Raw genomic sequence first — 14,928 nt, 5'->3', positions numbered from 1 at the left:
TACTCCATCGATACAGGTTCCATCCGTGTCACATCTCTCTTCATTGAGAGCTGAACGGAAACGATTATGAGAATCGTGTTAACTCCACATTGGCATTAGACAGGATACTCCAAGTGTATCATGTATCTTGTTCAGTGGGGAAGCCACATTTACCAATCATGACCAGGAAAACCGCCCAAACATGCACTACTGGTCTGTTGACAATCCCCGTTGGTTTTGTGGGGTGGAACATCAGCGTTCATGGTGTGCAGACGTGTAGTGTGAGATAGTGAAACATCAGCTCATAGGCCCGTATTTCGTAGACGAACACTGAACGTGCACAAGTATTGCTGCCTCCTAAGAGATCATCCACGGATGCTAAAAGACTCTGCAGACTAGGAGGAACGTGTGGTATCACGACGGCTGTGCAGCCCGTGGAGCACGAAGTACTACAGCATGTCTTCACGAATTGTTTCCAAATCGTTGGACTGGACGCAGAGAACCTGTACCATGGCCTGCCCGTTCCCCGGTTTTGACGCCTGTAACCTTTTCTCTGTGGGTAAAGCTAAAAGATGCTGCCTAGAAGGGCATACCAACAACACCCGATGATACACAGCGACGTATTACGACAGCCTGCACGGCGGTCTCCGCTGAAATGGTAGCACGTGTACAGCAGTCGTTCAACGCCAGACTGGAAGCGCGTACTGCAGCTGCTGGTCATTTTGAACACGACCTCTGATGGTCAATTGTCTCGTTACTTGTCAAGGCACATAACTAGTGTATGAGTCTGTGTTGTTCTTTAGTATGTGCTACCACAGATATTATGTGCCAGTGTGGGAACTTTCCAAAATACGATATCTTGCAAAGGACTCCCACTAGAATCCTGCAGCAAATAACACTGACATCCAAATTTACCCCACTTTTATTTTGTTACTGTCAATAGGTATTATACCATTCAACAGTGTATGTTTGCACAAAAATACACTTTCTAAGTATTATTATAATTTGTTGACTGGCTAACAACACGCGTCCCTGACTACCAATTCGTTCATTGAAAACCGCACATCAATAGCACTTTCCATTTCCGCAATATGTGTGGTGCAAGTTTTAGGCGATTCACTCTGTATACACTCTACGGTTCATCTACGGCCTTTCCCCAGCATAGGATCTATCTTGATTAATGAGAGCGAAAATATACGGTAACAAAAGGAAAAACGTTCCAGTAAACCTAGGTCCGTAAAAGAGCCGTTTGCGTAATAACTGCGAATCAGTGGTTATGAGTTACCTCTGTCTGAAGTATGAAATACCAACGTTTTATTACCGACGTTTGTAAGAAGGGACATGTTTGGAAATAAACTGATAGACTTACGTTCTTTTATTTTTATATTTTTCGAAACATTTAAGAGCGTTTTTCAATGCCGTCACCAGTTTCGTCTAGACAATGATCGACTATTGCTGCAAGCGGTTTTCCGTTGGTTTGTCAACAATAGTGAAGGCAACGGTAGATACAGGTCGAAGTTCTTCATACAAAACTCAACAGCTTTAACGGCCTTCTCGTTGGAAAAAAAGATCTTCCGCTTTGAAAAGAAACTCCATCCTTGGGCACAAGAGCAAATGTCCGATCGTCTGTGGTTCTCTGCATTCACAGTGGTCATCTTCAGAGTAGCCCCACTTAATCATGTTTATTTTGCATTTTATGACTCAATTTATTCACTGCTCCCCACGTGCTACATTGTAGTTGCTGCCCTTGTGCAATTTCCTCTTTGCGCTGCAGATTCGTATTTTGCAAAGAATTCAATCATGAAGATACCCGATGGGTCTCAGGCCGACCTTATAGTGGTACTGTACTGTCTCCCTTGACTTAAGACGAGTTGGAACTGTTTGTTGTTGTATATTAACTACCGTGGGTCAGTCTGCTCTTTTTTCCTGTTTCACTGACTACGCTTCGTCTGATTGTCGGTGGCGTTATGGCCGCAAGTGGGTAAACTTTGTACACGGAGGAGGCCTCAGACAATCCTTTCATTTTTACTAACGAACATAATTGCAACTAATTAATTTTTTACCTTCTTCAAGACATTTACTGACTTAAGAACGAAACGGGTAAGGCAATAGTTAGCGGCCACATTAAAGGATGTGACTCCAGGAAGTCACAGAAAGTGTAAAGCAGGATGGTGGGCGGAAATTTGCACCTACTCGTGCGATCATGACTCCAGTATAGCAACAACACTTCTGCAAGTAACTTAGTGTTTTAATTACACATTGATGCCTTCTAAAATTATGAGACAATCCTTGTGGAAGATTCCAGAATTAAAACAGTGTCCTATGTATTTGTCAGATGCTCGCTGCTTTCCTCAAAGAGTACCGTAACAACGTCCGCCGTTTGTTTTACAGTACCGTGAACCGTCGCCGACGGAACCACTGATCAGCGAGGCAGAGAAGGTGCAGCAGTTCTACAACCTACTGACGACGTCCGTCGACGTGATACGCGCCTTCGCTGATAAAATCCCCGGCTTCACGGACCTGTGCCGCGAGGACCAGGAACTGCTCTTCCAGTCCGCTTCCTTAGAGCTCTTCGTTCTGCGGCTAGCACACAGGTAAACATTAGCAAATGTTCTGTGGGACTACCGCTTCGTGGCATTCCTTCGTTTCTAACCCGCTGTGAAAGCAAAATCACTGATTTCGTGCGCGGCCGGCCGCGGTGGCCGAGCGGTTCTTGGCGTTTCAGTGCGGAACCGCGCGACTGCTACGGTCGTAGGTTTGAATCCTGCCTCGGCCATGGATGTGTCTGGTGTCCTTAGGTTAGTTAGGTTTAAGTAGCTCTAAGTTGTAGGGGTCTGATGACCTCAAAGTCCAAGAGTGCTCAGAGCCAATTGAACCATTTGAATTTAGTGCGTTTTGACATACCTGCCGCTAGCCGTGTTACGGTCTAACAAGCATCGGATTTTCTCATATCATCTGTGCAAATATTGGTCGACAATATATTCCAATATTAGTTACTTTTGTCCGTATTGTTCATTCGTAGAACTATACCATTGGAGACCAGCCTTTTCCATCGCTTCCAAATAAACAATTGCGTGTGAAAAATTAAGGTGGTTTCTACTTTCTCCGGAGAATATTTACTTAAAATACATGTACTAAGTTTCAATTTTCCTATGGTTTCTATTTGTCCCTGTGGTAATATAGTTATACAGTGAGCTTGAATTGAACAAGCGGTAAAATATATGGTGACTTGAAGAAAATAAATACAGACAGACGTAATTTTGGCAATTATTTTATTGTGTGTTCATTGGAGAAACAGTCAAAGATTTTTGTGACTGCATGGCACTTCACTCCTTTTTTTGCCAATCAGACTGCGTTATAGTTGGTGAGGATCGAAAGACAATCCTAAAAATTTGTACGGCAGAAGAAAAGAACACACAGTGAAATATGCAATAGCAATGGGGTCTAAATGCGTTAGATTTATTACGGAATATATCAAACCGCGATCTTCACAAACCTGAGCACAAAGTTGAAATAGATGTGCTAATTTTCTGCATTAAAACTAATATGACTTGACAACATCATGCTGTTGTTGAAGAGTCTTCAGTCCAAAGATGGTTTAACGCAGCTCTCCACTGAAGTCTATCCAACACGCATACTTTAGCACTTTTTTTGGGCATGCTGTGAGCCGCATTCAAAAGCCACCCAGCACGCGGGCTACTGCTGTTCAGTAGTAGTGTGGGAGGGTGGCACAAGCTTACCCACCGTCCTTCTACAGTATTGTACTGATACGTCAGCTGTAGAACTGGTACGTTATTCTTCAATCAACTCTAAGCCAGCAAATACAATAAAAATACTCCCAACAATGGGATTAATAACATCCTTATTGCATCACTAAGAGATACTCAAAGATTTTTTAAGGTTCAGCTATTCACAAAACTGATATCAATCATTTTATAATCAATACTCTCGAACGCCACGTGCAGGAAAACTCATTATTTACAATGCAAAACATGATAATCATTCGGATGTTCGTCCAGTTATTTTACTCGCGTTCGGGAGATCAACGGCTCAAATCTCCTTACGGCCATAAGGATGTGGGTTTTCTGCAACTTTCCTAAATAGCTTAAGGCAAATGCCGGGATGGTGCCTTTCAAAACGGGCACTGGAGATTTCCCCGTCCTTCCCCAATCTGAGCGTCTCTAATGGCCTCATTGTCGATGGTACATTAATCTCTCGTCCTTTTTCCAATTATTTTATGTACATACCTTAAGTATTTTATGACACACGCTATGTTGCAATATTCCCTCGCTTGTTCAAACTTAATGCGCGAGTAAATGAATCCGTGTGACCGAATTAATAAGTTCCGCAACACGGAAGACTTCCACCAGTCTTCATATACAGCTGCAATAAAATACAAACTTCTTAGTGTTCTAACTACAGATATAAGACAAGTAATCACAAAACATAAATTTTTAAGAGTGCGGTTCATTCGATGCATCAAAAACTTATTTCATTTTACCATATCTGTTCTGCGGTTTCCACAGTGAAGCATGTTCACAAAGCAGTTCCACCGAAGTACGCTTTGCGAATATGGTTTTAATATAATAAATTTGTATCACTTACATCAATTTTTATATCAGGAAAAACTGACATACCTCTCGCAGTCTTGTATATTCTCTGGACTATGTTTTAAACACTCCGCCATGTATTGTAAGATATCACAATTGATGAGATGCCTCTTAAAACTATTGAATGCGACTGTTCTGTGGAAATTATCGAATGCTACTAATTAATTCGTATGTTTTGTAGAACACGGCCAGATGACACGAAGCTGACTTTTTGCAATGGAGTTGTGCTTGACAAGCAACAATGCCAGCGAAGTTTCGGAGACTGGCTGCATGCAATTATGGAGTTCTGTCAGTCCTTACATGCTATGGATATTGACATCTCTGCTTTTGCTTGTCTTTGTGCACTCACTTTGGTCACAGGTGAGTTGATGTACTATTATTTGTTCGTATTATTATTATTATTATTATTATTATTATTATTATCACCGCGTACGTCATTCGACTCCACAGAGCTCGTGCTGGCAAATAAGCACAGATATCCTTAAAAATTTGTACTTTGAATTGATTAACTTTGAGTGAAAAAGGATTTAGTATTTTCGAATTCTCGTTCTGAAACTTAACAGTCAAGTCTGGCACGAAATAGTAGATGGTTTTTTGTTTAAACTTACCACGTCTCGATCATTGCAACTGACTTAACACAGTTTTTTCATTTACCACTTCACAAAAAAATCGTGATTCCAATCGTAAAATTCACAGGCTTCCATTTCTAATAGTAGGACTAAGCTTCACATTTATCATTTTGTTTTACCTGTCATGGGTAGTACTGTAAAAACCGATTTATTTGGAAACATGCCACAGGTTGACAAGCAGCGTGTCTCAGCCAGAAACGTATGTTCATTTTCGCCCTTTCCACACACAGTAGAGACACAACATCGAGCTTGTAAGACTGGTGCTCAGAAGTAATAAGTATGGCGTATGGCATAACAATAATCTAAGGACTGGTTGCACTGTATATAGAGAGCTTTCATTCCGAAGCTTTCCATTGTCTTTGTCTGCAGATCACAATACACATGTATCTGCATTTCCTCATATTATCATATTTTTTTAAAGTTTTGAAAAATACCCAATGCCAGAGGATAGGAACAGCTCAGAAAACACCAAGCTTGAGTCCTTTCATAAAGTTCATAGGCTATCTGAAGTAGATGAGCCACTTTCCCACATTGCATCTCTTATGAGCATATGTCAAGTTTCATTTTACTCAGTTGTTTTCATCGAGACTGCAGATATCTGTCATCGTGTACTACTGGAATATGAAAAAATTAAATAGTTGTACATGCGATTTCAGTCTTTCTCGGCGTATTCCACTGATGAATTCTTCTCGGGTTATCAGCAGAGAGGTGGCGTCATCTTGTCGCAATGCTTCAATAAGTTTTGTACCCGTCATCTTCTGGCCAGAAGATGATGGGTACAAAACTCATTGAAACATGGCAACAAGACAACGCCACCACTCGGCTGATAACCCGAGAAGAATTCATCAGCAAAATAATTGTACCTACTGCATCGGTATATATCCATTAGTGTCAGTGCTGGCTTGCTCCGGCTGTGAGTGAAGAAAACAATCCTACTCTATGTACAATGATAATACTGACAAATGAGTATTTCGTTATTTGCCAATAACATCTACCTGCTTGAAAGTGTTACTGTTGATGTATAGATTTGTGATATTTCATATTGCCTAAAAATAACTGGCAGTGTGGTGATTACACTTTTAAGTAACCTCTGCTGGCCACTGCTGCAAAATATACACTACTAACAACAAATTATGACTCACTGATCTACTGAAACTGATAATTATGGTAAATGTTTCTAGATTACTTTGTATATGCTCGCTAAGAGAAAAACAGGTAATTCCTGAGTCAAAGTACAGAGATGTATTGCAGAAGGAGTAGCCAGACCAGTCACTAATGATGCAGTTATCAATAGTGAAGTACTGTCTGAAAAAAGCTTCACAAATATGGTCATATTTTGATAAGATTTATTTTAAAGCAATGCAAAGACTAGCAACACGCTTTGACTGTTCAGATAGAAATACATGGGTATAACGTTTCATAGAGATATGAAATGGAACGTTGTCAGTCATAGATAAACCAGGTGGCAGAATATTGATACAGGGCCCATATCAAATAGAACTAATGGAGGAAATCAAACAGATACAAAAAAAGGCAGCGAAAATGTTCACACGATTGATTGATCCATGGGAGAGTGTCACGAAAATGCTGAAAGAGTTGAATTGGCAGACACATAAAGATAGACAATATCCCATGAAGGCCAATTTTGAAAGTTTCTAAAACAAACTTCAAGTCATGAATCTAGGAATATCCAACAGACCCCTATGTATCATTCCCATAGGTATTGCGAATACAATAGTAGTCTAATTATAGCACACATTGAGGTGTTTAAGCAGTCCTTCTTCCCAAACTCTGTTTGTGAATGGAACTGGAAAAACTGGTAAAAGGAGGTGTATTTTTTGCCGCATACTCCAAGTTACTTTGGAAGAAGATGTAGGTTTCCAATTTCCTGCCTGATGTCCACTGCTAACCTGTTTTAGACTTTTGTCCCAGAATATAAAACTCCATTTTGACTGTACGGAAATCATCAACAACCAGAAGAATATGATCTTTATTGGGTTTGGTGGAGCTGCATAAATTCATTGCTTTTCATGACAATATAAAAGAAGAAAGAATTCTATAATGTTTCAAAAACAATTTAAAGTGTAAGTGTTGAGTAATAAGGATACTAAAAGGCTATGAAGAGAAATGACTGAACTGACACAAAAAAAAGTGGATTTGGACCGAAAATCGCAGTTGGGGTTATATTTTTGGATGTCACACAGGCTTTTTTATGATGTAAACCATAATCTGTCACTTTCAGAATAAGAATGAGTAAGTATGAAAATATCCGCAGCTCGTGGTCTTGCAGTAGCATTCTTGCAGTCCGAGCATGGGGTCTCGGGTTTGATTCCCAGCGGGATGAGGGATTTTCACCTGCACCGACATAATAATATTGTCGTGTGACTAGGGCCTTCCGTCGGGTAGGCTGTTTGTCTGGTGCAAGTCTTTCGATTTGACGCCACTTCGGCGACTTGAAAAGTCGGAAAAGTCATCTGTATGGGTGCAGTGCAATGTAGGTAAGGAAACTTGTTGTGGCCCAGTGTTTTGCTGTTGGACGACAAGAGTGGTGTACAGTATTGCGCGTCGATGGGGATGAAATGATGATGATTAGGACAACACAACACCCAGTCCCTGAGCGGAGAAAATCTCTGTCCCAGCCGGGAATCGAACCCTGGCCCTCAGGATTGACAATCTGTCACGCTGACCATTCAGCTACCGAGGTCGGACTGCCCCGACATGACTGGGTGTTGTTGTGTCATCATCATCATGATCATCATCATCATTATGATTCATCCCCATTACAGTCGGAGGAAGGCAACGGCAAACCACCTCTATTAGGATCTTGCCTAGTACAGCGGTGTGGGTCTCCTGCATCGTTCCCCTACGCTCTGTCAAGAAGCATGGGACTTAATTCCATTTCCAAGTATGAAAATGAACATTGTTAACTATAGATCAGACAACAAATAGTGGAAGTCACTTTTAGGGAAGGAATGCACACCTGTACCACTAAACAAAATGGTATTCACTAAGGTTCAATTTATGATCTGTTCTTGCAACTTTTTACAAATGACTCTGAATCCTCCACATCATTCCAAAAATGGTTTCAAATTGCAGATGACACCAACGTAGTGATCAGGAGAAATTGTTGGGGACTTCGATAATGAGAATGTGAATCATATACTGCATAAAGGTTCTCCAACAGTCTCGCCATAAACACAGAAAATACAATCACTGTGTATCTAAATATGTTGGAAGTGAACACATTCTTTAAGTCCTGCCATAAATTTATCTGGTAAAGATCCGAAGCTGCAATACCACTAAATTTCACATCACCTGTAAAATGGGATAAGTTACAAGCTTCCTCAATCAATTTGTGTCAAAATACCTACCAGGACCGCAACACAGCAGTTACGTTAGTGGAAGCACAGGTCTCATATACACAAATAGAATCGCTGTTAAGTTGTTATGTTATTAATTGAGGAATCTCAGAGAGGCGCTCTGCATCGCAGTGTAGCTTGCTCACCAGGTTTCGAGAGGGTGTGTTTATGGATGAGGTATCGAATATATTGCTTCCCCCTACTTATACCTCCCGAGGAGATCACGAATGTAAAATTAGAGAGATTCGAGCGCGCATGGAGGCTTTCAGACAGTCGTTCTTCCCGCGAACCATTCGCGACTGGAACAGAAAAGGGAGGTAATGACAGTGGCACGTAAAGTGCCCTCCGCCACACACCGTTGGGCGGCTTGCGGAGTATAAATGTAGATGTAGTTGTAGGTCTAGCCTGCCTGGGGGTATAATAGTTAAGAAATGAATTACAGGATGATTTAAATGTGTACAAGACATTGTTTCTCAATAACATGTCTTTCACAAAGAATTTTACTTATATGCAAAACCAGCCAATGTTTACATACATACATATAATACGAGGAAAACAGCGAGCTGCATAGTGAGTATACACAAGCAACCACAGGCAGTCATGCCATTACTAACAGGAAAAATTGTACAACTAATTACTGCAGCAAATCAAGGTAATAAAGAATATCATGTAATTTAAAGAAGCTCTTGTGATGTAGCATCCACATATAAAAAAAAAGAAAGCTGGTCTAAGTATTCATACAATATTTGCAATGAATATGAAATGACAAACTTTTGTCTATCATTGATGGTTACCTGCCTCTTGTTGTTCTTTTAGGTTCACGAAGACAGTTACATGATCGTATTTGTATACATCTGTTTAGAAATCTGTGAGTCACGTTGGAGCAATAACTGATAGAAGATTTTAAAATGTTGTACTTTACTTTATGAGTTCTTTTGGAACATTTTTTGTGAAAGGTACAATTAGGTATGGGATAAGTCAGCAAAGAACAATTGCCTTATTGGTAAAGTTCAGCAGCAGGAGGAAGAGTAGAGACTTCTGTTGGATATCAGGTGGAACATTGCTCCAGTGCTCTGAACAGGAGAAATGTCCTGCTACCAATCCCATCTCGGTCCCTAACCTCCAAACTCAAGTCATTGGAATACATGTACAAGGGACACCACAGGCCGTGGTATTAAACACATTGCATGCCAGGTCAAATTGCACTGGTGAGGGCTGTTTGTTCATTTATATATGTGCACGGACTTCAGCAGAGTAGTTTATCTAAATTACCAAATCATTTGAGGCAAGTGAATGAAAGCTGAAAATCTTTATATACTGCAAAATTTATGTAAGTACAGGTATTTTAGTAAGACTGATTGCTCTATTTTGCTGTAGGACAAACAGCTATGGGAAGAAGCACATCTACTCTACCTGCAGAAATTTTTTTCTAGTTTGTTTTCCCATATGTATTAATAGTCTTGTTGTAAAAAAAAAGATGAAATGTAAACATTTTGTTCTTTTTGTTTACAGAACGGCATGGTCTGAAAGAACCACATAAAGTAGAGCAACTGCAAATGAAGATTATAAGTTCACTCAGGGACCATGTCACATACAATGCTGAAGCTCAACGCAAGCCACATTACTTCTCCCGCTTGCTTGGGAAACTTCCTGAGCTTCGATCACTGAGTGTACAGGGGCTCCAGAGGATTTTCTATCTGAAGCTGGAAGATCTTGTTCCTGCTCCACCACTGATTGAAAATATGTTTGTGGCAAGCCTGCCATTTTGAACTGAATAGTGACATTTTATTGCCTCTCAAATGTTGTCAGAACTCAGCACTGCTTCTAGCAACAAACCTATTGTGTTGTCTAAAGCAAGTGTATTATGTGAAAGAATTTGCTTGGAGATTCCATGCAAGAGAAATGCTGTACAATTTGAGCACCTGTCTTCATGTTGCTCATGAGTTCAGAGTGGCACATTCATGTTCTTTTCTTGTTCTGGATGTGAATATTTCGTGTGATACATAGATAACAAAGGAATCTCCAGTTACGTTATAGATTCTGTGGCAACCCAGCTGGTCTGGTGCATATGGATTTCATTTTTGCCTCCAGCTAAGATTCTTACAAAGTGAAACAATCTGCAGCAACAATTATCTGTACATACACACACACAAACACACACGTGTGTGTGTGTGTGTGTGTGTGTGTGTGTGTGTGTGTGTCTTATTGCATTCACATGTACATGTGTCTGCACTCACACATAAAAGGATATAATCATGTATGCATAGGTCATGTGTTAATACAAGAACATGTTTGCCGATTTGTGTTGACTGTGTGCGAGTGCACATGTATGAGCAACCTGTGTGTGTGTGTGTGTGTGTGTGTGTGTGTGTGTGTGTGTGTGTGTGTGTGTGTGTGTGTGTGTGCGCGCGCGCGCGCGCGCGCGCGCGCGTGCATACATGATCAGTGTACAGGAAATTATGAATAGATGCTGCTGATGAGACTGAAAGAAGAGTAGATTAGCATGAACAGGAGCTGATATATGATATGAGAGGGAAATGAAATGACGGTTTTGGTTCTGTCAGAAGAATCAAAGTATCTGTGTTTGTAAATATATGTGTGCAGATTTTTAGCATTTTGTGTAATGGAAGATGTTTATGCCTTCTGCCACACATCATAAGATATGTGTGCATCTTTCTTACAGTGTTTGAAGAATTGTGATTAAGAGAACATTGTTCTGCCTCATATACATGATGCCATGTGCAGCTACTGTGCTAACTTTGTGGACAGTAAAAAACTCTTTTGTTAGTGGACTGTGATGAAAACTGTTTCATTCATCTTGTGAATGTGACGTCCTGAGTACCTTTGATGAGACAGTACTGCATTGTGATATGATCTGAAATGATATGATGTTAAACCTTTTAGTATGTCAACAACACAAATTTTAACATTCTAAATATATTTAAACGAGTAAGAGTATAATATTTGTGCACATACTATCGACGAGTTGGACTTCACGCACAATGTAAATGTTTTGTGAAAATGCAATATTTTTGTTTGTGATTGAATTTACATTTATTGAAAATGGAAGTTACCTAGATATGCCAGAAATTACTATTACTACCACTACCACCATTATTATTATTACCATTATTATTATTACTGTTATTATTAGTATCACCATTATTTTTGTATTAATGTTATTATCATTATTATTATTGTCATCATCATCCTCATCTCAGACTGAAGTCACATGACGAGTTGTTTCACGTTGACTATTACATTTCAGAAATGCTCGAAAGGGACAGAAAATATTATCATTTTCAACATAATGTTTTCTTTCAATGTTTAATGAACTGTCCAGTGAGTGTGGAATAGACAATATCTTCAACCATACACTAAGATTAATAGTGCGTTTCATTTTCACGTTTTTTCATCAAACAGCCCATGAAAGAGGGGCATAAAATAACATTCATGGCATTGCATTACTGAATATGACTGTTAATGTCTTACTTTCATATTTTTGTGTACAATACTGATCCCAGATGATCCATATTACCTTCAATTATAAAGTTCAATCTCTTTCAAACACTTTTTTATGATGTTTCTTGAATGTTACATATCATTAATATTACTTCACATTATCATAAATTCACTGGATGCTATAAGTGTATTTAAGACATATTACTGTAATTGTTATCTGTCATTCATAACAAGATGTTTCATAACGTGTATATTCTGTGGACTTACTAATAGATGTCTTAAATTATTTTACATGGCCATATAGGATAAATACACACTCTATTCTCATATATGATATATTTTGAGGTACAAAGCATTAAATGAATGTATTTTCAGAAACAAATCACGGTATCAGAGCAGACAGTCTGTTATTTCATGACAGCACCACTATGTAATCAGAATTGCCTGTTGTAATCCAACTGCATTTATATCAGAATTATTGTTTACATGTTGGATTCATAAGAAAGGAAGTTTCCGTAAGTCCATTGTTTTTTCGTTGGCTGAAACAATTACATGGCACGTGACTGATATAATTTAGTTCAAGAAATGCACTTTTTTCAAAATTTAAATTTTTTCTTTGGAATTTCAGTTTGTCATGAAACTGCAGACTAGTTGAGGTGGAACTATAACGAGTGTGATTATGCTGTGCCGTAGTGTTGTTGAGTGCTACACTCGTGAGAGTGAGAGTTTCAAAGTATTAACAGATTTTCCATATTTTCATCACATAATATATACTGAAAACTGTTAAAATGAAAGTGAAGCTTCAGAGGTTATTGGATCTTTTGTACTGCCTTGGAGAAATACTGCCTTTCAAGAGTTCACTGTTATATCTAGACGTAGTGTATGGTACAGTAACTATATGCTTCTGCAGAAGATTTGATGTCTTTTGAAGCTGTTTTCTTTTTATCACTTTTGTAGAGGATCCTTTCTTCTGTTATAGTTCTTGCCAAAACAATGAAGTACTTGGTTTTAAAGTAGGCATTTTCCCAGACCTGTAATATTTAAATCACATTGCATTTCTGTATGATCTAACCTTAATTATAAGGGCTGATACAATTATTTATAGTAGCTGTAATAAATGTATATGTGAATGTGCTGTTAGTCAAAGAATATGATCCATAAAAGCAGAGAAATGTTTTGATAAGATGTCTTTCTCCATAGTGCTGCATCAAATGAGATAGTCAGTAAAACAAGTTACCATAATTTAAATTAACAGCAATACATTGTAATTATTATTATCATTATTATTATTTGCAGTGGTTATGTTATAAATATATCTCTGAATGAAATGGATGTTTTCTTTCCAAGTGCACTTTATTATACAAACTTCAATTACGTTTTTGCTGTTATTTGATTGTATACAAAGCTTCCGTAAAGCAATACATTTCAGATGTGTAATGAGTGTTACTGATCTAAATATGACACATATCATTCACTTTAAGCATGTGTAAATATTATATTTTTGTGACTTCTTGAACCTTATATATAAATCTTGATGAGACAGAAACATTGTCATAATGTTTGTTTACAGAAATTTCATACTGCATTAAACAAATTGTTTTATATCTTGCATTTTCTACACATCTGGAGAGAAGCCCAAGCTTTATCAGCAGCAGTAAGGAACTACACACTACTCTTAGTCCCTGTTGCATAGTTAAATGGTAGCTGTGTGCTTTTGTGATATCTCTACACAGTGCATTGTGTGTCTGATGCAAGTGAATATGATACCAAAGATATATACATATGAATATGTAACAGATTATTTTTATTGATTCAATGTAACAGCGATTATCGCTGTTTATTTTTAGTTAAACATTGAAGCAAAAGTATTTTTAGTTAAAATATGTCTTATTTGTGGGTGCTGTGATGCCATTTGATCCAAAGGAATCCACCGACATCCACTTGCCATAACAATGTGTTAATGACGTGATTTGAAAATCTCTTTTATCAAACAATTTTAATTCTAATACTTAATGTTAAAATATATGATATTACATGTGAGAGCCAACACTTTAATTAATGGAAAGTGTTCTTCCAGACACAGATTACTCCTTGAATGTTTTAACTATTGTTAAAAATAATAAAGAGCTTTATGCTACGTTAATCTGGAACCATTCTCCAGCAGAACTAACTTAGTACCCTTCCCAAAAATTAAATGAGTAACCAATTTCTGACAGTACTTTTTGAAATGGTGGGTGAAACATTTAAAACTATTTTAGTGAACAGCACAACAGGAAACGTCAGTGTGAAAACTACAAAGAAGAGTGACTGTCCCCCTAGTTAGTACATGCAAGCAGTCATGTAATGTTGGAACAAAATTCACATGTACTACTTTTTTTTAATAATCAGTTACTGTGAAGTTAGTACAACACAATGGAACATTTTATTCAACACACTACAAAATTTATATGAGCTCTTTGAGTGGGTAATATTACAGTGTACTTAAGTTTCTGCATATTAATGCTATGTTCAGCACTTTTGGTAATATATGTAGAACAGTTATTTGATAAATAAGCTTCCATGGGGAAGCCACTTGTACTGAAGAATTGTAGTATAATTCTGGTAATCATGAAGTTGCAACATATTCATAAAATTTGTACCATCAGTGTACAAAATATCCACATGTACCTAAAAGATATCAACATTAAGCCACAATATTCAGAATATCTGCTCAGGTTGTAATCGTTTATTTATACATAACAAGTTAAAAGTTGAGTGACATTTCAAGCCTCAGACCTGGCTCCCTACTTTCCGATGAAAGTACAGTGTCTGAGCACAGTTATGGCTTGGCTTGTCACAATTTTTTTGCCATTCCTTGTCAACTACATAAACGTAATGAGAGAAAAATGG

At 38.3% G+C, this 14,928-nt stretch overlaps 1 protein-coding gene across 1 annotated transcript in view; it reads left to right on the top strand.

Annotated features, from left to right (window-relative positions):
• Positions 1-14,189, top strand: part of LOC124615924 (probable nuclear hormone receptor HR38) — an 82,821-nt gene extending 68,632 nt beyond the window's left edge. The window contains exons 6-8 of the mRNA XM_047144108.1: positions 2,371-2,573; positions 4,771-4,949; positions 10,090-14,189. Coding sequence (XP_047000064.1) covers positions 2,371-2,573; positions 4,771-4,949; positions 10,090-10,346 — 639 coding nt within the window. The 3' untranslated portion in view covers positions 10,347-14,189. The remainder of the gene's footprint in view (positions 1-2,370; positions 2,574-4,770; positions 4,950-10,089) is intronic.
• The last annotated feature ends 739 nt before the right edge of the window (positions 14,190-14,928 follow it).

The sequence above is a fragment of the Schistocerca americana genome, chromosome 5, assembly GCF_021461395.2.
Source record: "Schistocerca americana isolate TAMUIC-IGC-003095 chromosome 5, iqSchAmer2.1, whole genome shotgun sequence".
Lineage (NCBI taxonomy): Eukaryota > Metazoa > Arthropoda > Insecta > Orthoptera > Acrididae > Schistocerca > Schistocerca americana.
This window is presented reverse-complemented; position numbering and strand designations above follow the sequence as displayed.